The sequence below is a fragment of the Dendrobates tinctorius genome, unplaced genomic scaffold (genome assembly GCF_039654945.1).
Source record: "Dendrobates tinctorius isolate UK_male_01 unplaced genomic scaffold, ASM3965494v1 ptg000034l, whole genome shotgun sequence".
NCBI classification, from domain to species: Eukaryota; Metazoa; Chordata; class Amphibia; order Anura; family Dendrobatidae; genus Dendrobates; species Dendrobates tinctorius.
Genome location: NW_027361702.1, coordinates 6,765,688 through 6,791,542, shown reverse-complemented (window position 1 = coordinate 6,791,542; position 25,855 = coordinate 6,765,688). Strand labels below are relative to the sequence as shown.

Sequence of the window (25,855 nt, the reverse complement as noted above, 5' to 3'; positions counted from 1 at the left end):
TGTCACAGCAGTGATATGAACTTAGGAAAACGCTCCAGCACACTAAGTGCTGAGAGGGGTTAATCGGCCATGTTTAGGGCTAGGTTGAGTGAACATTTGTAGAGTGGGTGGAGTCCAGAGGATGAATGTCCAGCCTTCTGACTCATTCAGTGTGGAGTGCTTCTGGAGGTTCCAGAGCTGTGTTTTCATGATAAGGAAAGCTGAACTTTTTTTTTGATTATTCCTGAGTGAGCGTGATTTTACTTTTCCGTGCCACATGTTATGTTTTCAGTTCCCGTTAGGCCAAAAAGGCTGTGCTTGTTTTGCTAACGCTGCACTGGTTTATGTAGCACTTTTAATAAACAAGTGGAAGATTTAAAGAGACAGTATTCCTGTGTCTACCTCTATGTGCAGCAAAGTAAGCTGATCTACCACACACAATACAAAGATAATGTTTTTTAGATCTTTTTTTTTTACTTTTGGTTATGAAAATTGTTTGGTGGGAAAAAAAAGAAAGTACATATCACTCCTTTGTGTCAGGAACACCGCACTGCACTTGCTCACTGAGCCAGTGCGCGTGTCCTGAGTACAAAACTGTGCACAAAGATACCTGTGGAGTGGGGCAGCAGTGGTGACGATGCATGCTCCAGGCTAACAGGACCTGAAGCATGTGACTGCTGAGGGCGTGGTCTAATCTCCAGAGAGCTAGGAGCTGAGGAAAACTCCTAGAAGGGTAATTACAGGATAATGTTACCAAGAGGCATAGACAGAAACCAGATCAAGCTGGGTCAAAGCACAAGAAAGCACCACAGTACCAAAGGGTTAGACAGATTGGATAGCCAGGACGTAGCAATAGATCAGAAAACCAGAACGGGCAATAGATGGTACAATAGGGACAAACTGTAACGGAGTAACGATAGCCAAGCCAGGAGGTCAGAACCGGAAAAGACAATAATACCAAAATGAGAGACAGTACAGAGTGAGGGGACAGACCGGGTCATACAAAGGAAGCAAACAAGCTATGCAGTATACAAGCACACCAGGGGTCAGACACACAGCCAGAATAACAGTATAGCTGACAGAGAACCCTGGTAAAGAGTATAAATACCCCTCCCAGATCCAGAAAGAGGCCACATACACTTAACCCTGTGAGTGCAGGGCAAGAACACTGTCCAAACCATGACTCTTTGTAGCCGATCTTGATAGCGCTGCCTTATTTGGAGCGGATTCTAACTCAAAATGCTGCAAAAATGCTTCATAAATTGATAGAATAAAACAAAAAAACTCTCCCAAAGTGCTTCAAAACGTCTTCAAAATCACTTCTGAAAATAAAAATTTTATAAAATCCACATAAAAGCATTTCCTGAAGCAATTTCTGTTTCAAAGACTCATTTTTGAAGGTCTCTAAAAATATTCAATCTGCATAAAGTCTTATAAACGTCATGAAATGGTTTTCCATAGCTGAGCTGTAGCTGAAGCTTCGTGGCTGGAGTGATGTACACCATCATCGGATTCAGAAGCAGCGGAAACTTGGTCTCTGCAATGATGAATCATGTTTCACTATCTGCGGATGTCTGGAGAACGCTCTGGACTGGATGGAATGCAAATGTCCAAGGAGAAATAGTTTTTCACAGTACAGTTACACTCCTTATTTCAAAGGGATGGTTAATGCCATTGTTTTAACATCCAAACACTTTTTAGTTGTAAAATTATTTATTAAAATCAGATATAACACGGACAATACAAGGCAGGTCATAAACTCCTCACAGGAGGAAAGGAGATTACAGAATTACCGGTTAAAATATGGAACAATGAAGTCACATGAATCTTTAAAAGAAACTTTAGGAAAGAATAAAAGTAAAGAATAAAACAAGTGCACTGCAGATTAGCACCATTTCACAAAGACATTACAAACAACAGTGTGTGTCCAGCTCTGTAGCAACAGTTAATCGGTCAGTAGAATCATCCCTCCTGAGCCGCTTATATGGACACGCAGGTCATAGGAAGCATAAGAACATGACACCATAATATATGTGATATAATATTTTATTCCAGAGAAGTCCATGTTTTCTTAATATTTAAGTGAGCTGTTAAGATCTATGAACCAGGCATAGATCTCCTTGAGGATCCACCTCCAGAAACTATTATAAATAACAGTGGCCGATACCAGTGTGAGACATGTAATGACTGACAGTCTGTACTCCTGATCTACATGTCTCACAGTGGTAACATCTACTCCAGTTATAATAATCTATGGGGGCAGATCCTCAGGGAGATCTACACTCACTGGCCACTTTATTAGGTACACCATGCTAGTAACGGGTTGGACCCCCTTTTGCCTTCAGAACTGCCTCAATTCTTCGTGGCAGAGATTCAACAAGGTGCTGGAAGCATTCCTCAGAGATTTTGGACCATATTGACATGATGGCATCACACAGTTGGCGCAGATTTGTCGGCTGCACATCCCTGATGCGAATCTTCCGTTCCACCACATCCCAAAGATGCTCTATTGGATTGAGATCTGGTGACTGAGGAGGCCATTTGAGTACAGTGAACTCATTGTCATGTTCAAGAAACCAATCTGAGATGATTCGAGCTTTATGACATGGCGCATTATCCTGCTGAAAGTAGCCATCAGATGTTGGGTACATTGTGGTCATAAAGGGATGGACATGGTCAGCAACAATACTCAGGTAGGCTGTGGCGTTGCAACGATGCTCAATTGGTACCAAGGGGCCCAAAGAGTGCCAAGAAAAAATTCCCCACACCATGACACCACCACCACCAGCCTGAACCGTTGATACAAGGCAGGATGGATCCATGCTTTCATGTTGTTTACGCCAAATTCTGACCCTACCATCCGAATGTCGCAGCAGAAATCGAGACTCATCAGACCAGGCAACGTTTTTCCAATCTTCTACTGTCCAATTTCGATGAGCTTGTGCAAATTGTAGCCTCAGTTTCCTGTTCTTAGCTGAGAGGAGTGGTACCCGGTGTGGTCTTCTGCTGCTGTAGCCCATCTGCCTCAAAGTTCGACGCACTGTGCGTTCAGAGATGCTCTTCTGCCTACCTTGGTTGTAACGGGTGGCAATTTGAGTCACTGTTGCCTTTCTATCAGCTCGAACCAGTCTGCCCATTCTCCTCTGACCTCTGGCATCAACAAGGCATTTCCGGCCACAGAACTGCCGCTCACTGGATTTTTTTTCTTTTTCGGACCATTCTCTGTAAACCCTAGAGATGGTTGTGCGTGAAAATCCCAGTAGATCAGCAGTTTCTGAAATACTCAGACCAGCCCTTCTGGCACCAACAATCATGCCACGTTCAAAGGCACTCAAATCACCTTTCTTCCCCATACTGATGCTCGGTTTGAACTGCAGGAGATTGTCTTGACCATGTCTACATGCCTAAATGCACTGAGTTGCCGCCATGTGATTGGCTGATTAGAAATTAAGTCTTAACACACAGTTGGACAGGTGTACCTAATAAAGTGGCCAGTGAGTGTATATCCAGCCCATAGATCTTAACAGCTCATTTACGTATAAGAAAAAACTTGGATTTCTCTGGAATAAGACATCAGATCGCAGATATGAAGGTGTCCTGTTATTCAGCTTCCTATGACCTGCGTGTCCATATAGACAGTTTAGGAGGGTTTATTCTCCTGGCATATTCCATTTAAAAAAATGTCTCTTCTTCCCGAATGACTGTACCACAAAAAATATATATATGTATTTTTTGCGATGTTCACCAAATGCTAAAACTGACCTGCGATTATGATTCTCCAGGTCATTACTAGTTTGTAGATACGAAACATGTATAGGTTCTTTTTTACTTAAGTGATGAAAAAAAAAAAAAAAATTACAAGATTTGTTAGAAAAAAAAAAAAAAACTAGGCACAATTTTCCGAGACTCATGAGGGCATATTTTTTTGCGTGCTGACGTTTTTATCGATGCCATTTTGAGAGATATGATCTTTTGAATGTAATGTTGCAGCGACCATGTTTGTATTTTGATAGATCGGGCGATTCTGAATGCAGTGATACCAAATGTGCATATTTGATATTTTTTTATTGTTTTATTTTGAATGGGGCAAAAGGGGGGTGATTTGAACTTTTATATATTTTTTAAAAAACCTTTTTTTCTACTTTACACTAGCATCAGTAGTGTACATAGGAGAGACTAGAAGCTTCAGCTGTGTAGCAGAAATGTTCATCTGCTATGAATGCTGGCCACAGGGCGGCACTCATAGCAAATTGGCTATGATAACCACAGGGGTCTCCTGCAGATTCCGGAATTGTCATGCCAACCAATTGGCGTCCCACAGTCATGTGACAAGGGCGCCGATGGGCGGGGTTTGTGATGCGCTTTCGGTGCATGCATGTTAAATGATGCTGTCAGAGATTGATAGCAGCATTTAACATGTTGTTAAAAGCCGCAGGTGGATTGCGATTCCACCCATGGCTATTTGGGGAACATGTCAGCTGCCCAAATCAGCTGTCATGTGCCGAAAAAGATGCGGCTCATTGCCAGAGCCTACATCAAAAGGGGGAGACCTGACATATGCTGTATATATATGGTGCATGTCATGAAGGGGTTAAGCTGAGAATGAGAAATAAGGGCCTGTCTTTATCTCAAAAGCTGGAAGCCTTTCTAACTTCCCTTTGATAGGTATAAAAGTAAAACAAATGAGCAAACATTGATGTGGGTCAGCCCTTTAATCCCAAAGCATATGGCTCACTCAATAAATATAAATGTCTGTAAAAAATGACGTTTTTTCTGCTGCAGATCCAGCAGTTCTCTGAATGCTGAGAACTGTATAACCCCACCCACATCACAGATTGGTAGCTTATAGACAGTGCACACAGAAAGCTGCCAATCAGTGATGTGGGCAGGTTTACACAGAGCTCATTAATATGCAGGACTACAAGCAGCAGGTTTACTAGTCCTCTAGTGATAATCTCCTGCTTATAAAACTGTGATTTTATCAAAACTACAGCAAGCAGCCCAGTACGTGACACATCGCTGGAACCAGGGTCTCTTTGCATATGTCATGCTGATCTCAGATTAGGTAGAAAAAACCTGGTGACTGCTTTCCTTTAAATCTTTTTTTTTTAACTTGTATGTGATGCATTGTGATGTGTCTAAAAAAGATTCATTTTGCATTTGTGGAGACTGGTTGGGGTTGCAAGAGTTGCATCGGACAGTAGAGTTTCCTTGAATGTACATTTTAGAATCAAGAACTTTGAAGGTGTGGATGTTCAATTTCATATTTGGTGTCATTGGGTCCCAAATGCAGTCAGATATTGTAATTATCCGCCAATCAATACCTATAAGGGGGGGGTTATCATTTAGTGCATGATTTTTAATATGCACCAAAAAAGAATGGATATAAAAATAACATAGGAAAATATATACGAAACAATACTTAACAAATTATTCTCCTTTTTATCCTAAAGTAGGTGAGATTACGACAATACACAGCTGCCAGGAGTTTAAAGCTAAACATGGCAGACAATTGTCAGGACCCGCGTCAGTATCTGTGAGCCTTGTAGAGCTCCTGTAGCTGTTCACGGCAATGGATTCTGCGTGTAAGAGCGGGGTCACACCACCTGACTTTTCACATTAAAAGACCACCGATCGCGGTCATTTAGGAGCCTACTTGGAAGGGCAGACCACATTTACAATGTGCACAGAACGATCAGTAATAGACAGTTCTGTGCACATACAACGCCTCGCTCTCGGCAGTACATACACTTTTTACAAAGAATAATGTGCTGCCAATTAGTTTACACAAAGCTATAGGTTGCTGATGTACGTTCATCTTGGAGATTTTTGTCACAGTGATATTTTTGTAGATTGAATCTATATGAAAACAGTGAAACTCACCAAAACCTTGTTGTGGGAATGAAGCCTTACAGAGTGGGGGAAGCTGAGGAGATTGATATAGCTTGTGTGAAAAGATTCAGTATAATCTGAGTTTTGATCTTTCTAGGATTTTGTGTCCAGTGGGCAGTCCCAATAGTGAGTCCAGTGGGCGGCCCCATCAGTGGGCAGCCCCATCAGTGAGTCCAGTGGGCGGCCCCATCAGCGAGTCCAGTGGGCGGCCCCATCAGCAACTGACAGCTGTTACCTCTGTTCGTACAGAGGTAACTCTGAGTCAGTGATAAGATCGCTCACTGAACCCAAAATCTCACAAAAAGGAGAAAAGTTTAAAATGATTTACTCCAGGATGATGGATTAAAGAATTGAACCAAATCTGTAACAATTAACTAAGATTTTTGGATGAAACTTCTTCTTCTTTTAAAAATCTGTAAGAGACAAAAATGAAATAAAGTTACTATTATACTTATGTAAAAAGTATACACTTGCGGTCATTTTTTATTTATTTAATTATTTATAAATTAGAACTTTATACTTTGTAGTGCAGCGGGGTTGGTGCAGTGTCTGTCAGGCAGTGACTCAACAAAGTTCAAAACAAAACGTATTTCATGTCCAAACTCACAGAAACAAACAGCACACGATATCCTCCGGATCGCAGATGGGAAAACAAGACAGTCCACATCCGAGACGGGTTGCCTTGGGCGACTGCACCACTATGCTACACTGAGGGGTACCAGGCCTTTTGGTTCCACTTGGCTGTGTTACCTCACACAGGTTGGGAAATGCAGAGCCTTCTGCTCTGCATGCTTGCAAACCAAAAAACTGACACACCCAACCCTTTGCTGCAGGGGCTTTTAGGGTGTGTGCGGATTTTGTTGGAAAATCCACAGGACAAAAGTCCTGCGGTTTATCTGCGGATTAGCCTGCGGTTTTGCCCTGCAGTTTCACACCTCAGGAACCTGTGGCGTAGGCCACATCGAAAACGCTGCCAGGAAGGAAAAGGACCACCCCACTACCATCTTGTAGTCCGTTTAAAAACTAAAAACTCATGGCAGGCTTTCCTAAATCTGTCTTGGACAAATAGCTTGCCCATGACCAACACTTACTTTTATTTTGCACTGCAATCACAGCTATGCCTGTGACTGCAATTCAATCCAGCAGTCTCAATATGCTACTGTGCACATCCTGGGGGACACACAGCAACCCTCACATTTTTTCACTCTTAAATATACTGTATGTAATAATATTGAGTGGCTTCCAAGCATCGGAAGAATGGACAGGTCGTGTTTTTTAACTGCCTCGTGGCATTGGAAGCCTGAGGCGGGTAATGGAACATGTGTACAAGTCGTTCATACATTGCAGTCTCTGTTAATTGTTTTGGCATTTTTAAGAGCTTTGTTTTTTTTAACAGGGGGTTACAGCCCGGGAAGGCTGCGCGGGACCCTGGAAGGTGAATATAACCCGATTTTTTATTTTTTTTAATTATTTTTAGCATTAGATCTTTTTACTACTGATGCCGCATAGGCAGCCTCAATAGTAAAAAGTTGGTCACACTCGTCAAACACTATGTTTGACGAGTTTGACCAACCTGTCAATCAGTTCTCCAAGCGATGCTATAGATCGCTTGGAAAACGCTAGCATTCTGCAAGCTAATTACGCTTGCAAATCGCTAGTTTTTCCGCGGGAAAATCGCGGGAATTTAACATGCGATTTTCCCGCGGAATGAAATTCCCACGGAAGTTACCGCGGGAATTCCGCAACGTGTGCACATAGTCTTAAGGGGTGAACAAAAATCAGGAGAGGAACAATCAAGAAAAGTCTAATAGAAACACATCACCACTTCTGTTTTTATCACCCACTCCTGGGTTTGGCTACAAATACTGATGTAAAATACTGACCATGTGAACGTGGCCTTTTCAGAAGTCTATTATAAAGCCTTGCATCCCATGTTCAGGATGTCTGTATTATGTGACATACAATTAAAGTATTGCCGAGCTCTATAAGAGAACTGATGTGACAAAATATCACTGTCATCAACTACACTGTCATAATAAATACATTTTGTCTTAAACTCGTTCCTTATGCTGATTGTTTAGGGATTCTGACGTCATGACGGATTCCCTTTAAGTCCCCCAATTTTTTTTTCTATGAAAGTGCAAAGAAATATTACAACTTACCATTGAGAACTTTATCAAGATCAGAAATGAAGTTTTCGAGCTCATTTGTGTCCCCGAGCTTTGCTAGAAGATAAAATAAACAAGCAAATCAAAGGAAACGTCTCAGGAAGCATTAAAAGGGGTATTCCCATCTCCAAGATCCTATCCCAATGTGTAGTAGGATCAAGAAAGGCACATCCAGCCCATGAACGGCAGCGCTTCCCAGGACTCACATCCAAAGATGATATTTCATATTTTTTTTATTTCATAGGTTAAAAAAAAAAAAAAAAGAGATAGTATCGCACATCCAGCCGTTCATGGGCTGGATGTGCCTTTCTTGATTTACTCATCCTGTGTGAGCCTGAATCTGGCTCTTTCACTTGGATCCACCCGAGACAAGCTGCAAGCCCTGTCTACTGAGAAGTATCCCAGAAGGAAGGATTTTTGAGGATACACAATCTAAAGCCATATTGGTCTTCTATCAGGTGAGTGCATCAAATTGTGCACCCTTTAAAGACTACAATATTGTGTTTACGCACTTAGGGCACCGCGATTTGTCTGTTCTTCTCTCCCAAACAGAGTTTTTTTTGCAATGTGTAGTAGGAGTAATAATATTTGTAAATACCTCCAATTAGAAATTCAGTATAGTTCTTCTGATTCACTATGTGTTTTTCCTCATGTGCAGGTATTGCAGGGCCTTAGGTATCCATAGTTACCACCACTAGAAACTAGCTAACTGTCACTTTATCAATGGTCGCAACCATGGATATCTAAGGTCCTACAATGCCTGTGCATGAGGAAAGACATAGCGAATCAGAAAAACTATACTACATTTCTAATTGGAGGTATTGGCTAATATTATTATTATACCTACTACATATTGGGATAGGATCTTGGAGATGGGAAAACCACTTAAAGTAAATGTCATCCAGGAATCTATAAATAATTCTCAAACAAGACATGACTTAAAGGAAGGACATGAAAGAGGACATCAATGATCTTTAGTTAAAGACGCCCCACGCCCCAGAGGATCCGGTGAGCATAAAAATTAGCACTAAACAAAATGGCCATATCTCTGGAACCGTATGGCAGACAGAAGATATGTAGAGTTACTGAACAATGGTATATTAATAAGTCCACATAGAATGCTACGTTTCCCAGTGCAATGTATAACATTGTTTATAACAATAACATGCACTGATTAAATCAATTTTCAGATCAGACGCACCAATTAAAAGGGGTGCGTTAAAAACGTCATATGTACACCATCCATACGGCATCCACTTTCCATACATTGATTGCAATTATTGACAAAAGTAACTGAACTTGGCTGACTATATTATCAATTATTTCTATATTCAGTGGGGAAAATAAGCATTTGATACACTGCCGATTTTACAAGTTTTCCCTCCTACAAAGAATGGAGAGGTCTGTCATTTTTATCGTAGGTACACTTCACCTGTGAGACACAGAATCTAAAAATAAAAAACAGAACATCGCATTGTATGATTTTTACATATTTCATGCAAAAGCCCTCTTACTCTGCACTCAATACTTGTATTAATTGCACCTATTTGACCTTGTTACCTGTATAAAAGGCACCTGTCCACACAATCACACTCCAGCCCCTCCACCATGGCCAAGGCCAAAGAGCTGTCTAAGGACACCAGGGATAAAATTTTAGACCTGCACTAGGCTGGGATGGGCGACAGGACAATAGGCAAGCAGTTTGGTGAGAAGGCAACCACTGGCAATTATTAGAAAATGGAAGAAACACAAGATGACTGTCAATCTTCCTCCGTCTGGAGCTCAATGCAAGATCTCGCCACATGGGGTAAGGATGATTCTGAGAAAGGTCAGGAATCAGTCCAGAACTATACGGGAGGACCTGGTCAATGACCTGAAGAGAGCTGGAACCACAATCTCAAACATTACCCTTAGTAACACACTACACCGACATGGATTAAAATCCTGCAGGGCACGCAAGGCCCCCCTGCTCACACCAGCACATGTCCAGGACCGTTTGAAGTTCACCAATGACCATCTGGATGATCCAGAGGAGGTAAGAGAGAAGGTCATGTGGTCAGATGAAACCAAAATAGAACTTTTGGCTATCAACTCAACTTGCCCCAACTGTGAAGCAAGGTGGGCAAAACATCATACTTTGGGGGTGCTTTTCTGCAAAGAGGACAGGACAATGGCACTGTATTGAAGGGAGGATGACTGGGTTAATGTATTGCGAGATTTTGGCCTACAACCTCCTTCTCTCAGTAACAGCATTGAAGATAGGTCGCGTCTGGGTCTTCCAGCATGACAATGACCCGAAACACACAGCCAGTGCAACTAAAGAATGGCTCCATAAGAAGCATTTCAAGGTCCTGGAGTCATCTACCCAGTCTCCAGACCTGAATCCAATAGAAAACCTTTGGAGGAAGCGGAAACTCAATCTTGCCCAGTCACAGCCCGGAAACCTGAAATATCTGGAGAAGATCTGAATGGAGGAGGGGGGGGGGGGGGGTCAAAATCCTTGCTGCAGTGTGTGCAAACCTGATCAAGAACTACAGGAAACATCTGACCTCTGTGACTGCAAACAAAGGTTTCTATACCAATATTAAGTTCTGTTTTTCTATTGTATCAAATAATGATTTCATGCAATAAAATGCAAATTAACCCCTTACCTACAATTGACGTAATATTCCGTCCATGTGACCATGGACCTAATTACCATGGACGGAATATTACGTCATCGCGATCAGCGGCGCCCACGTGGTGAGCGCCGCTGATCGCGGCCGAGTGTCAGCTAATTATCATAGCTGACACCGGGCACAATGTGTCAGGGGCGGTCACGGACCGCCCCCGACACGTTAACCCCTTGCACACCGCGATCAAACGCGATCGCGGTGTACCGGGGGTTAAAGGGAAGCATCGGCAGGGAGGGGGCTCCCTCCGTGCTTCCCTGAGCCCCCCACGGCAGCGCAATGTGCAGCGCTGCTGCGGGGGGCTCCTTTCCTCCAGGCCCCCGAATCCAAGATGGCGACGGGGGCCTTCGGGGGGCCTGAGGAAGCTGGCTTCCTCAGTGCCTGCAAAGCGCAGGCATGAGGAAGTCTGCAGCAGTGCCTGTGTCAGATCGCTGATCTGTCACAGTGATCTGTGATGTGACAGATCAGCGATCTGTCACAGGACAGTGATGTCCCACCTGGGACAAGGTAATAAAGAAAAAAAAAAAAAAAGTGTTAAAAATAATTAAAAAAAAAAAAAAAAAAAAAAAAAAAAAAAAAAAAAATCGCTAAATAAATTAGTAAAAAAAAAAAAAAAATATTCCCCAATAAATCCATTTTTTCAAAATAAAAAAAACCAAAAACAATAAAAGTACACATATTTGGTATCGCCGTGTCCGTAATGACCTGCCCTATAAAACTGTCCCATTAGTTAACCCCTTTAGCGAACCCCTTAAAAAATAAAAATAAAAAACGAAGCAAAAAATAATGATTTATTATCATACCACCGAACAAAAAGTGCAATAACGCGCGATCAAAAAGACGCATATAAATATGCATGGTACCGCTGAAAACGTCATCTTGTCCCGCAAAAAACGAGCTGCCATACAGCATCATCCGCAAAAAAATAAAAAAGTTATAGCTCGCAGAATAAAGCGATACAAAAATAATTATTTTTTATATAAAATTGTTTTCATTGCAAAAAACCGACAAAACATAAAAAAACGACCTAAATGAGGTATCGCTGTAACCGTACTGACCCGAAGAATAAAACCACTTTATCAATTTTACCGCACGCGGAACGGTGTAAACGCACCCACCAAAAGAAATTCATGAAACGCTGGTTTTTGTTCATTCTGCGCCCCAAAAATCGGAATAAAAAGCGATCAAAAAATGTCACGTGCCCGAAAATGGTACCAATAAAAACGTCAACTCGTCCCGCAAAAAATAAGACCTCACATGACTCGGTGGGTCAAAATACGGAAAAATTATAGCTCTCAATATGTGGTGATGCAAAAACTATTTTTACAATAAAAAGCGTCTTTTAGCGTGCGACAGCCGCCAAACATAAAAACCGCCATAAATCGTAAATCAAACCCCCCGTTATCACCCCCTTAGTTAGGGAAAAATAATAAAACTAAAAGAAAATGTATTTATTTCCATTTTCCCGCTAGGGTTAGGGTTAGGGCTAGGGTTAGGGCTAGGGTTAGGGCTAGGGCTAGGGCTAGGGCTAGGGCTCAGATTAGGGTTAGGGGTGTGTTGAGGTTAGGGTTGGAATTATAATTTGGGGTTTCCACTGTTTGGGCACATCAGGTGCTCTCCAAAGGCAACATGGCGTCTGATCTCAATTCCAGCCAATTCTGCGTTGAAAAAGTCAAATGGTGCTCCTTCCCTTCCAAGCTCTGCCATGTGCCCAAACAGTGTTTTACCCCCACATGTAGGGTATCAGCCTACTCAGGACAAATTACAAAACAACTTTTGGGGTCCAATTTCTCCTGTTACCCTTAGGAAAATAAAAAATTGGGGGCAAAAATATAATTTTGCGGAAAAAAAATGTTTTTTTTATTTTCACGCCCAGGCGTTATAAACTTCTGTGAAGCACTTGGGGGTTCAAAGTGCTCTCCACACATCTAGATAAGCTCTGTGGGGGGTCTAGTTTCCAAAATGGGGTCACTTGTGGGGAGTTTCAATAGTTTAGGTACATCAGGGGCTCTCCAAACGCACATGACACCCGCATACCAATCCATCAAAGTCTGCATTCCAAAACGTCACTACTTCCCTTCCGAGCCCCGACGTGTGCCCATACAGTAGTTTTCTCCCACATATGAGGTATCAGCGTACTCAGGACAAATTGGACAACAACTTTTGGGGTCCAATTTCTCCTGTTACCCTTGGGAAAATAAAAAAATGGGGACTAAAAGATCATGTTTGTGGAAAAAATACGATTTTTTTATTTTCACGCCCGGACGTTATAAACTTCAGTGAAGCACTGGGGGGTTCAAAGTGCTCACCACACATCTAGATAAGTTCCTTGGGGGGTCTAGTTTCCAAAATGGTGTCATTTGTGGGGGGTTTCTACTGTTTTGGTACATCAGGGGCTTTCCTAACGCGACATGGTGTCCGATCTCAATTCCAGCCAAAAACGTCAAATGGCGCTGCTTCCCTTCCGAGCTCTGCCATGCGCCCAAATAGTCATTTACACCCACATATGGGGTATCAGCGTACTCAGGACAAATTGCACAATAACTTTTAGGGTCCTGTTACCCTTGGAAAAATAAAAATTGGGGGTGAAAAGATCATTTTTGTGGAAAAAATATGATTTTTTAATTGTACCGCTGTACGTTATAAACTTCTGTGAAGCCCTTGTGGGTTCAAAGTTCTCACCACATATCTAGATAAGTTCCTTGGGGGGTCTAGTTTCCAAAATGGGGTCACTTGCGGGGTTTCCACTGTTTAGGTACATCAGGGGCTCTCCAAACGCGACATGGCGTCTGATCTGAATTCCAGCCAATTTTGCATTGAAAAAGTCAAACAGCGCTCCTTCCCTACTGAGGTCTGCCATGCGCCGAAACAGTGGTTCCCCCCCACATATCAGGTATCAGCGTACTCAGGACAAATTACACAATAACTTTTGCAGTCCAATTTCTCCTGTTACCCTTGGTAAAATAAAGAAAATTGAACCTGAAGTATTTTTTTTGTGAAAAAAAGTTAAATGTTCATTTTTTTTTTAATATTCAAAAAATTCCTGTGACGCACCTAAAGGGTTAATAAACTTCTTGAATGTGGTTTTAAGCACCTTAAGGGGTGCAGTTTTTAGAATGGTGTCACTTTTGGGTATTTTCTATCATATAGACCCCTCAAAGTGGCTTCAAATGTGAAGTGGTCCCTAAAAATAAAATGGTGTTGCAAAAATGAGAAATCGCTGGTCAATTTTTAACCCTTATAACTTCCTAACAAAAAAAAATTTTGGTTCCAAAATTGTGCTGATGTAAAGTAAACATGTGGGAAATGTTATGTATTAAGTTTTTTGTGTGCTGTATCGCTGTGATTTAAGGGCATAAAAATTCAAAGTTGGAAAATTGCTAAATTTTCAAAATTTTCGCCAAATTTCCGTTTTTTTCACAAATAAACGCAAGTTATTTGAATGCAATTTTACCACTAACATGAAGTACAATATGTCACGAGAAAACAATGTCAGAATCACCGGGATCCATGAAAGCGTTCCAGAGTTATGACCTCATAAAGGTACAGTGGTCAGAATTGTAAAAATTGGCCCGGGAGTTAACGTGCAAACCACCCTTGGTAGTGAAGGGGTTAATTATGTGAAAATCATACAATGCGTTTTTCTGGTTTTTATTTTTAGATTCTGTCTCTCACAGGTGAAGTGTACCTACGATAAAAATTACAGACCTCTCCATTCTATGTAGATGAGAAAACTTGGAAATTGGCAGTGTATCAAATACTTGTTGTTCCCCACTGTAAAATGGATGTCGTACGGATATAAAAAGATGATATATGGATGATGATACAGATGTAGTGTGGACTGTTTCTTTTCTGAATGAAAACAGACAATTATGCTCATAATAACCCAAAGTTATCCTTTTGTTTTAAATTGTCCAGTTCACAAAAAAGGAAAATACAGACAAGGCATGTGGATTGTTCCTCTACCGGATGAAGGAGACATCTGTTCATCCTGTTATCCCCAGAGGTAAACCTTACGATTCTTCCATTCTGCCCCCCCCCCGGCCTTGTTGTACTTTCACATTAAACCATTTCAGAGACAGAATTTGGAAACGTTGCCTTCATCGTTATCTTTTGTCTCAAGGCAGATTCCCTTCCCCAGACATGCACTGACTACATCTGACAACTTGGTGGAAGAGTGGGAGAATTCGAGACCTCCTGCTCTGTCTCCGCCTCCTCACTCACAGCCCCAGTGATCTCCGGTAATCTGACACCTTTGCTTTTATAGTGACAGTGACATATACAGCCCATAGTCTAGTGTAAGAGGGGGGGGGGGCAGTTACACCAGTGTGGGCATATCTGTAATACTGTCTCCTGTGATACTGCCTGCTGAGCCGTGTATCTAATCCTATCCTGTGTGATACTGACTGCTGAGCCGTGTATCTAATCCTATCCTGTGTGATACTGACTGCTGAGCTGTGTATCTAATCCTATCCAGTGTGATACTGACTGCTGAGCCGTGTATCTAATCCTCTTCTGTGTGATACTGTCTGCTGAGCCGTGTATCTAATTCTCTGCCGTGTGATACTGCTCTCCTGAAATACTCTGTGCTGCTGTCACCCTGCTGGTTTTATGTGTGATCTACATGGTGGTATTGTGTATGATCTATATGGCGGCATTGTGTGTGAAGTATATGGCGGTATTATTTGTGATCTAATAAAAGGGGCCCCATTCTAGGGTGGTTCTGGCTGAGCACCTGCACACGGGTCAGGGGTAATAGGTGCAGTCAGGGGAGGGCTGGTGAGGCAGCTGAAGAGAGGGGTCTCATTTTTATCGTTACTGTATGGCTCCATTCCCCCCCAGCCTGCTTCCCAGCGTCACCCCGGACTACGCCTGTCGCCTCGCTTTCACACATCGCCAGGACAGAATCTGAGGAGGGGAATGGGGTCTTTGCATGCAAAGTCTGGATCAGAACAGGCCATCAATCAGCATAAATGTTTCCTGGATTTCTGTGCTGCTGTCTCCCTGCTCCTCCCCATATATCTCCCTCTGTGCCCCCCATAGACCAGCACACTGCTCTCCTGAAATACTCTGTGCTGCTGTCACCCTGCTCCCAAAATCCTTGCTGCCTGCCATCCTCGGTGACCGAAGACCCCATTCCTCTCCTCAGATCCTGTCCTGGCGATGTGTGAAAGTGAGGCGACAGGCGCCTGATATATGGAGGAAGGAGCAGGGTGACAGCAGCACAGAGTATTTCAGGAGAGCAGTGTGCTGGTCTGTGGGGGGCACCCTGTTCGGTGCCAGGGATTGTACATAGAGCGCTGTGCTTTATACACATGGATGGACCGTCTGCTTGTCTGCTCCATAGAAATCCAGGAAACATTTCTGCTGATTGATGGCCTGTTCTGATCCAGACTTTACATGAAAAGACAGTCAGTAACTTTGCAGGCCCCATCAAAATGGCTGCTCACTGTGTTCCTAAATGTCATCCTCTCTTTTCCCTTAGCAAGCACCCAGTAGGGGAGGAGAGGAGTGACACCACACCCATGTCAGCAGATTCCGCCCATACAGTGTCCATTTTAGGGCATGATCATATATCAAAATCAAACATCATGGACACTGTACTCCCATAATTACTGCAGGACAGTAATGTGAGCTAGTTGTACACTAGGTTTTTGTGCCAAACTTCAGTAGCTGCTCCCCCTAGTGTTAACAAGTGGAAATGCCAAACTTTTTAAAATTATTTTTCATATTTTACAAAATTAAAAACAAATGATAATATTTTTTAAGAAAATGTAAACATTAATTCTTTACATTTTTTCAATTGCTGAAAAATTTTTTTGGGATGGCACCTTCCCTTTAAGTTGAATATACTTAAAATCTCAGTTCTCTGCAGTTAATGCTCCTTTGAAGAATACATGTCCTCCATCCACCAGTATCTCCCTGGGTTCTCTCTGTTACAAAAATATGTCATGCCATCACCCTTCGAGCCTGTGGATCAAGCATCTCTCAAACAATCTCTCGCTCTCTTTGTTCCAATTCCATCCGTCAAAAGAATTAGTGGCCTTCAGGCTCTCTCCTCTAAAGCAGGGGTCCCCAACCGCCGGTCCGCGGCCCAGCACCGGGCCGCTGCAGTGCCCTTGCCGGTCCGCGGACACAAGGGGAGCCAGGGGCGGTCAGTGGCGTAGCGGGGGCTGGGACGGCGCGCAGCAATTCTTAGCGGCGGCCAGGGAGCGATCCAAGCAGCTCCGCTGCCTGCAAGAGGGAATAGCAGGAGCGGAGCTGCAAGGACCCGTCCAGCTTCCTGCCCGCCGCCCGCGCTTCCTGTCTCTTACTGACACAGAGAGGAGCGCGCCGCCGCTGCTGTGTCAGAGCGAGGAAGCGCGGGCGATGCTGCGACAGGTGAGAGGAGAGAGGTGGTGTCTGTGTGTGTGTGTGTCTGTGTGTGTGTAGCCTGGCCCTGTGTGTCTGTGTGTGTGTGTAGCCTGGCCCTGTGTGTGTGTGTGTGTTGGTCTGTGTTTGTGTAGCCTGGCCCTGTGTGTGTGTGTGTGTGTGTGTGTGTGTGTGTGGCCCTGTGTGTGTGTGTGTGTGTGTAGCCTGGCCCTGGAGGAGATGGGGACATGAGGAGAAGGCCATGAGGGGAGTGATGGAGAGACGGGAGTGATGGGGTGAAGGCAATGATGGGGTGAAGGCAATGATGGGGAGAGGGGAGTGATGGGATGAAGGCACTGATGGGGAGACAGCAGTGATGGGGTGAAGGCAATGATGGGGAGAGGGGAGTGATGGGATGAAGGCAATGATGGGGAGAGGGGAGTGATGGGGTGAAGGCAATGATGGGGAGAAGGGAGTGATGGGGTGAAGGCAGTGATGGGGAGACAGCAGTGATGGGGTGAAGGCAATCATGGGGAGAGGGGAGTGATGGGATGAAGGCAATGATGGGGAGACAGCAGTGATGGGGTGAAGGCAATGATGGGGAGAGGGGAGTGATGGGGTGAAGGCAATGATGGGGAGACAGCAGTGATGGGGTGAAGGCAATGATGGGGGAGAAGGGAGTGATGGGGTGAAGGCAATGATGGGGAGACAGCAGTGATGGGGTGAAGGCAATGATGGGGAGAGGGGAGTGATGGAGTGAAGGCAATGATGGGGAGAAGGGAGTGATGGGGTGAAGGCAATGATGGAGAGACGGCAGTGATGGGGTGAAGGCAATGATGGAGAGACGGCAGTGATGGGGTGAAGGCAATGATGGGGTAAAGGCAATGATGGGGAGAGGGGAGTGATGGGGTGAAGGCAATGATGGGGAGACAGCAGTGATGGGGTGAAGGCAATGATGGGGAGAGGGGAGTGATGGGGTGAAGGCAAAGATGGGGAGACAGCAGTGATGGGGTGAAGGCAGTGATGGAGAGAAGGCAGTGATGGGGTGAAGGCAATGATGGGGAGAGGGGAGTGATGGGGTGAAGGCAATGATGGGGAGACAGCAGTGATGGGGTGAAGGCAATGATGGAGAGATGGCAGTGATGGGGTGAAGGCAATGATGGGGAGAAGGGGGTGATGGAGCACTCATTCAAAACCTATGGTGAGTTGAGTCACATTATAAAAGTTATTTAATTATAAGTATGCACTGCTACACTACAACTGCGTCCATAGCCTCGCCCCCTTATGACCAAAGCCCCGCCCCTGACACACCTCCATCCCTGCCCTGCCGGGCCATGGAAGAATGGTCTTGCTTGAAACCGGTCCCTGGTGCAAAAAAGGTTGGAGACCACTGCTCTAAAGGGTCGTATCTCAGGCACTTTCTGCCATTATCAAACAGAAATCTCACTTTCAGTTCTCTTCCCGAATTCAAGAAATCAAGAACAAGACAAAATCTCATTTCCATGAAGTTAAAAGAATAGTTCTGCTATATCTTCAACCACAGACTTTCAGAAAAGCTGAAGATTTGTTTTATAATTCTAGGATCCCAATAACAGAAATGAAGTCAGGTTATCCTCCCTTACTATTGGGCCTTGCAAAAATATCACTTATTGCTACATCATGGGCTCACGTAACACGTTCCTCTTCTAGATCCTGGGCAAGTTAGTCCAGATTCAACCTGTTACATTTGAAAAGTAGTTTCTTGGTCCTCCGGTTCCAACTTTGTTAAGCAATAAAGGCTTGACATTCATGACTCAGAAAGTTCAACCTTTGGCAAAAAAAAAGTTCTGGAGCAAGTAGTTATTCCAAAATCCTCACTCCCCAATTTCATTGCTACTGAAATCCCCTTGTGAGCGGCCGTAGGATGTCCACGAAAGGATAACATTTACCGAGCTCATCATTTACAGCAGAGAGGGGCGGTAAGCTTGCTCTGTGCTTTCCTCCTGAAGTGTCATTTATACATTGCCTGACCTGAAGACTGCGGCGGGAGGAGATGGCCACTTACTAAAGACAACTGGATGAATGGACATAGAGCCCTCAGCTCTAAGGGATGCAGACTTTTCCAGCACGGAGCAACGGTTATGTTGATATTATTGTTGTGTTTTATTAGAGACTTTCTTGCTCGTCAGTTCAGCCTCAGGAATCAGTTTCCATTCAGTGAGAGCAAGCAGATGAAGGCGTGTAGGTTGGGTCTTATGTAAACCTAAGGCCAGAAAGGAGATTGCCAAAGGTAAATGTAAGGGTACCGTTACACTTAGCGATGCACCAGCGATCCCGACAACGATATGGATCGCTGGTGCATCGCTAAGTGGTCGCTAGTGAGCTGCCACACAGGCAGATCTCACTAGCGACATCGCTGGGAACGGGGGTCGCTACTTACCTGTCAGACGCGGCGATCCTGCATTCTCCCGCCCGCGTCCACGCGTCGCTTGACAGCGCCACAGGAAGCGCTGCAGGAAGCAGACGAGAAATGGTCCAGGACCTTCTCGCGCGATCAGCGATAACCAGCGGGGGAGCCGGTCGGAGGTAAGTATCACATGTAGCGATATCGCTAGCAATATCGCTGCTGCGTCACAAAATCAGTGATGTTACAGTGATATCGCTATGTGTAACGGGCGCTTAAAGCAATGATTCTATCAATCTCCTCTTTATCTCAGGAGCCTCACGCCATTGTTCTCCCAGCTATATTGTATGGATGGGGATAGTAGACCCAGGGGAGTCGTCACCACAGGGGGTCTCACATGCAATTGGAGGTGGTGGGCTTTTGGAATATTCTTCATTCTTTGAGCTAATAGCAAATGTTTAAGGAGGAGGGTGTGTACAGTTCTGCAGATTTGGGGGCTGACCTGGGGGGAGGGGGAGCAACATGTTTAGCCGGGGAGTGGAGATAGGGACATCGAAGGTAGGGGATCTAGGAGGAGGTCCTGGAGGACATGTATGGATGGCCAATGGAGTTTGGAGATCGGTTGCTGGCTGGGCTGAACACGCCCTACTATTGACAGATTTGTTGTCCGGATTTCAGGAACTTTATTAAAGATTGTGCTGCTAGATACATGGGCTTCGGTTATGTTACCTGTTGTCTAAAGGAGCGTGAACTGTGACAGACTGTACTTGCGGGAGATGCAAAATCTGTGAACCAACCAAAAGTTGGGAGACAGCTGGGTATCGCCTGGTACATGGGCAGTGGGACTATAAGCCCCGGGGAGGGGATCTTGTGGACTGGGGACAATATATTTTGGCCGTATACCCAGTGTTGTTGTAAGACCATGGATGTAAGGAATAAAAAAAAAATAGTTGCATCGCTAACCTGCCTAGGTGATTATTACAACCCACAACCTGAGATCTTCGCATGCAGTAACGACACAGATCTTCTCCAATCTTACCTTTTGGTTGGTGGCTTGTGTTGGTGAATGAATATGTCAGATTTTCTTCACTTAAATCTAAGCTGTTCTCCTTCAAAGACATCAGATCTAAAAATGCATCCAATTGATGGGATTAACCATCTGTAAATAACTAAAACCCACAAACTCATACGTCATAACATAACATGTATGGTTTAAGGCTGGGACTACGCCACGTGTCACGCTACAGCAATTCTCTGAAAAGTTGCGCGACTAAATCTTTTGGGAAACTTTTTTGTAGCTCTGACTATGCTGGGAATAAAAAAAGCCAAGTTGTAGATAAGGCACGTGAAACTTACATTGAAGTCTATGGCAAGAGTGTCGCATGTGATCAGTGGCGGAAAGTATTAAGTTACGTACCGGTAACGGTATTTTTCGGAAGCCCATGACAGCACCACGAGAGAGGGGATCCGCCCTATAGGAACAGGAAACCTACAGATACAAAAGGGTGGCACCTCTCCCACGCATCAGTTGGATTACAGAGCTTGAGAGGCTACCATGGTTAGTACACAACATATGATATATACAACCTATCTACCCTATTTAACCGAATTATTTCATACCATCTCCCACATATGGTGATTCTATGAACAATCTTCTAAAGGAGTGCACCCCTATACGTGAACAAGGGAGGGAACTAAGGGTGCTGTCATGGGCTTCCGAAAAATACCGTTACCGGTACGTAACTTAATACTTTATTCGGACTCCCATGACAGCACCACGAGAGAATTACAGAGATGTAAACTAACTTAGGGAGGGACTACAGCCTGCAGCACCCTTAGCCCGAAGGTGAGGTCTGAGGAGGCACCCATGTCTAACCGATAGTGGTTAAAAAAGGTGGAAGGAGATGACCAGGTGGCCGCCTTACATATTTGATCAATTGATACTCCAGATCTCTCCGCCCAGGATGATGCCATGGCCCGAGTGGAATGTGCCCTCAGGTTCTGTGGAGCCGGACCGCCACCTGCTGTGTAGGCAAGAGAGATAGCCTCCCTAATCCACCTTGCTAATGTGCGTTTTGATACTCTGTATCCTTTCCTGGAACCTTGGAAGGATAGGAATAATGCGTTCTCCTTCTTCCAAGGATCCGTGGCTGCTAAATATGTCAGTAAGCATCTTCTAATATCTAACGCCTGGAGTTTCTGCTCTTTAGGGTTGGTTGGGTTAGGGAGGAAGGAAGGCAGAACTATCTCCTGTGTCCTCTGGAATTGTGTTGCTACCTTGGGAAGGTATGCTGGATCTGGTCTTAGGATCACTCTATCCTGTAAGAACTCTGTGTAAGGAGGCAATCTGGAGAGTGCCTGTATGTCGCTCACCCTACGTGCGGATGTTATTGCTACCAGGAATGCTGTTTTAAGGGATATAATCTTTAGTGAATCTAAAGGTTCAAACGGACTTTCTGTCATGGCTGTAAGGACTAAGTTTAAGTCCCACGGTACGCATCTGTCTTTGTGTATAGGTCTCGATCTGGCCGCTGCTCTGATGAACCTTGCTACCCAATAATCTTTTGCAATATCAGCTGCAAACAGGGCCCCTAAGGCTGAAACTTGTACTTTTAGCGTGCTTGTGGAGAGACCCAATTCGAAACCTTTCTGGAGAAATTCCAGAATATGTTTCGTGGGAATTCCATCTCTGATGTCAAAGTGAAAGGTGGACAGGAAGCGTTTCCAGGTCCTAGCATAGATATTAGTGGTGGTTAATTTTCTGCTTCTTAGGAGGGTGTCAATTAAGTTCTTGGAGAACCCTCTATTTTTTAATAGTGACCTTTCAAATACCACGCCGTCAAATGAAGTCCCGCTACTTGTGGGTGGCTGACTGGCCCCTGGTGGAGGAGATCCGGAAGGTTCGGCAGTACCCAGGGATCGCCTACCGACATGGTCCTCAACCATGCGAACCAGGTCCTCCTGGGCCAAAAGGGGGCAATCAGTATGACTCTTGCCTGATCCTCTCTGATCTTCCTGACTACCAGAGGAAGAAGATTCAATGGTGGGAAGGCGTATGCCAGAGAAAAATCCCATCTTATCAGTAGGGCATCCACCGCCAGGGGATTTTCCCTGGGGTTCAGAGAGCAGAACAATCTTTCTTTTCTGTTTTTTCTGGTGGCAAAGAGGTCTACCTCTGGCTGGCCCCATCTGCGGACAATCTGGCGGTAAATATTTTTGTTCAAAGCCCATTCTCCTTGTCTTAGAGCCTTGCGGCTTAAAAAGTCTGCTCTTACATTGTCCTTTCCGCTGATGTGGAGCGCGGTCAAAGATAGACAATTTCTCTCTGCTATCTGGAGGAGCCGTTCTGTTATCTGCATCAGAGCGCTGGAGCGGGTTCCACCTTGGTGGTTGACATATGCTACCGCTACTTGGTTGTCCGAGTGTATCCTCACATGATGGCCCTGCAGGTAGATAATGAGTTTCTTGACTGCCCGCTCTATCGCCAATAGTTCTCTCTGGTTGGATGAGATTTCAGAATTAGAATCCCACTGGCCCTGTACCACTATGTCCCCCATATGGGCTCCCCAACCGAAGGAACTTGCGTCTGTGGTTATAATACGGGTTATCTGTGTTATCCAGGGCACCCCTGACGCTAGGTTCTCGCTCTCAAGCCACCATCTCAGTGATGCAACAGTTGAGGGGCTTAGACACATTTGACCCTGTAAGGAGCCTCCAAGGGCCCTGCTATTAATCAAGACGTCGTTTTGAAGGGTTCTGGTATGGAACTGTGCCCACCTTACTGCTGGGATGCATGATGTTAGAGAACCTAACAGGGACATGGCCTGTCTGAGGGTCATAGATGGATTATCCATTGTCCGAAGAACCTGCTCCTGTATCTTTTGTATTTTATCTAGTGGTAGCAGGCACCGCTGAGTGTCTGAATTTAGTATCAACCCTAAAAATTTCTGTATTTTTAAGGGCTGGAGTCGGGATTTCTCGTAGTTTAAAATCCATCCCAGGTTTTCTAACCTGGATTTAGCTTTTTCTATCTGGGATTTACAATGACCCACCGATTTTCCTACAATCAAGAAATCGTCTAAATATGGAATGATTAAGACGTCCACCTCCCGTAAGTGAGCCATAACTTCGGCCACTAACTTTGTAAAAACCCTGGGTGCTGCTGAGAGACCAAAGGGAAGGGCTCTATACTGAAAATGACGTACTGTGCCCTCTACTGAAACTGCCACCCTCAGGAACTGCTGGAAGTCTGTATGGATAGGTACATGATAGTACGCGTCTTTCAAATCTATGACTGCCATAAAACAACCTTTAAACAATATTTTTATTGTTGTATTAATGGACTCCATTTTGAATTTATGATTAATCAAATACTCGTTAAGGGAACGAAGGTTTATAATCGTTCTGAATGTGTTAACAGGCTTCTGGATTAGAAACAGGGGAGAGTAAAACCCTCTTCCACTTTCAGCCTCTGGAACCTCTACCAGAACATTTTTCTGACATAGGCTCAAGACTTCCGCTTCTAAAGCCGCTTGTTCGAGATAAGAAGATCTTAAGGGGGTCAGTTTAAAGGTGTCCCGCGGGATCTGGGTAAACTCCAACCTAAGCCCGGTGGATATTACCTTACGCGCCCAGTCACTATTCGTAATCTGTGACCATGCCGGGAAGAAGGATGACAGTCTACCCCCTACGGGAACCGCTAGTCATTGATTTGGTTTCTTTTGATCTCTCGACGAGCGTGTAAACATATAGCCCGTACCTCGTCTCCTTCTGTCTTCCCATCTGGGTCGATCTCTAACAGGCGAAGAGTTGCGCCTTCTCCCCTGGCCAAATCTCCTTCTACCAAATGGGCGACGGTAGGACGCTGATGAAAGGTTTGGGAATTTTTTCTTGTCGTCCCCCGCCTTTTCAAGCAGCTCGTCTAGGACAGTTCCAAACAAGTATTCGCCCTCACATGGATTCGCACAGAGCTTCGCTCTGGACTGGATGTCTCCCTGCCAGCACTTTAGCCACAGGGCTCTGCGAGCTGCATTAGAGAGACCTGCTGCTCTGGCGGCCATTCTCACTGCATCCGCTGAGGCATCTGCTAGGAAGGCTGCTCCCTCTTGGATGGTCGGTAGGGCCCCAAGAATTGTCTGTCTTGATGTACCCTGTTTTAGTTGTGACTCCAACTGATCCAACCAGACCATCATGGACCTGGCCGTGCACGTTGAAGCCACTGCTGGTCTTAAGGACCCGGCCGCCATCTCCCAGGTGTTTTTCAGGAAAGTATCAGCTTTCCTGTCTAAGGGATCTTTAAGGGATCCCATGTCCTCAAAGGGGAGCGAGGATTTTTTTGATGCCTTCGCAATGGCAGCGTCTAATTTGGGGGCTCTGTCCCAAGAACTTACTGCCGGATCGTCGAAGGGGTATCTCCTCTTGAGGGCTGGTGGTAGCGACCCTCTTTTGTCCGGTCTTTTCCACTCTCTGTGGATCAGATCCTGTATCTTTTGGTTTAACGGAAAGACTCTCCGCTTCCTCTGTTCCAGCCCACCGAACATGACATCCTGCATGGATAAATGGGGCTTAGGCTCCTCTACTTCCATTGTCCCTCTGACTGCTTTGACCAGCTTGTCTACCCGGTCAAGAGGCAGACAAAATCGCCCCGAGTCCTCTTCTCCTGAGGAGGACGAGGGAGATGAAGCCTGGGAGTCTCTGCTTTTTCTCCACTCTGCCGAGGAATCAGACTCCGCCGGGACCTCGCCCCTTAGACTTTGCGGCTGAGACAAGGACTTTAGGGTTTCCCTCATTTCTACCCTGACAATGTCTCTCAAACTCGCCGCTACTGCAGGCGACTCTTCTGCCACCGTTTGCTGAATACAGGGGGGGCACAATCTTTTGAGGCACGCGTCCGGTAATGGGCATGCACAGAGTGCGCATTCCCTATGTTTATTTTTATTTGTAGCTTTTTTTCCCTAGAAAAAGAAAAACACAGAAGGGGGTCCCGTCACTGAGTGAACTTTCACGAAGATCACTTACCAGTGCCACGATCAAGTACCGGAGAACGAGGGGGATTTCTTTCAGCCGATGCTCCTGTCTGCCTGGAGGAGCTCTTACGAGTGGACTGGTCACTTCGTCCCGCATTACTGTCACGGGACCCTTTCTTTTTCTGTTTGACCTGCCGAAAGTCATCCAGGGGCGGCAGTGATGTTTGCCGCTGCTGCCCTTGCTTCTGCCGCTGCTGCTGCTGCTCTCGATCGCTTTCCATTACCACTGCTGCTGCTGCACACTGCTGCATGTAGTAATGTGGCCAAGGCAAGGAACCCTGCCCGGGTCCCGCCTAAATACCCCCTCCTCCGGTCAGCAGTATCCATGCCGCGCCCCTCCCCCCCCTTAACGGAGCTCCCTACCCCAGCTGGCGCCCAAACTCG

General features: G+C 45.0%; 1 protein-coding gene across 3 annotated transcripts in view; it reads right to left on the bottom strand.

Annotated features, from left to right (window-relative positions):
• Positions 1-3,564: 3,564 nt before the first annotated feature.
• The window catches only part of LOC141087510 (regulator of cell cycle RGCC-like), a 44,021-nt gene continuing 21,730 nt past the window's right edge, over positions 3,565-25,855 (bottom strand). For 2 of the 3 annotated variants that reach the window (XM_073573054.1, XM_073573055.1), the window contains exons 3-5: positions 20,485-20,571; positions 8,034-8,096; positions 3,565-6,284 (exon numbers count right to left, since the gene is read on the bottom strand). In XM_073573054.1, the coding sequence (XP_073429155.1) occupies positions 6,277-6,284; positions 8,034-8,096; positions 20,485-20,571 (158 nt within the window). In that variant the 3' untranslated portion in view covers positions 3,565-6,276. The remainder of the gene's footprint in view (positions 6,285-8,033; positions 8,097-20,484; positions 20,572-25,855) is intronic. The other variant, XM_073573056.1, reaches the window with a different exon arrangement.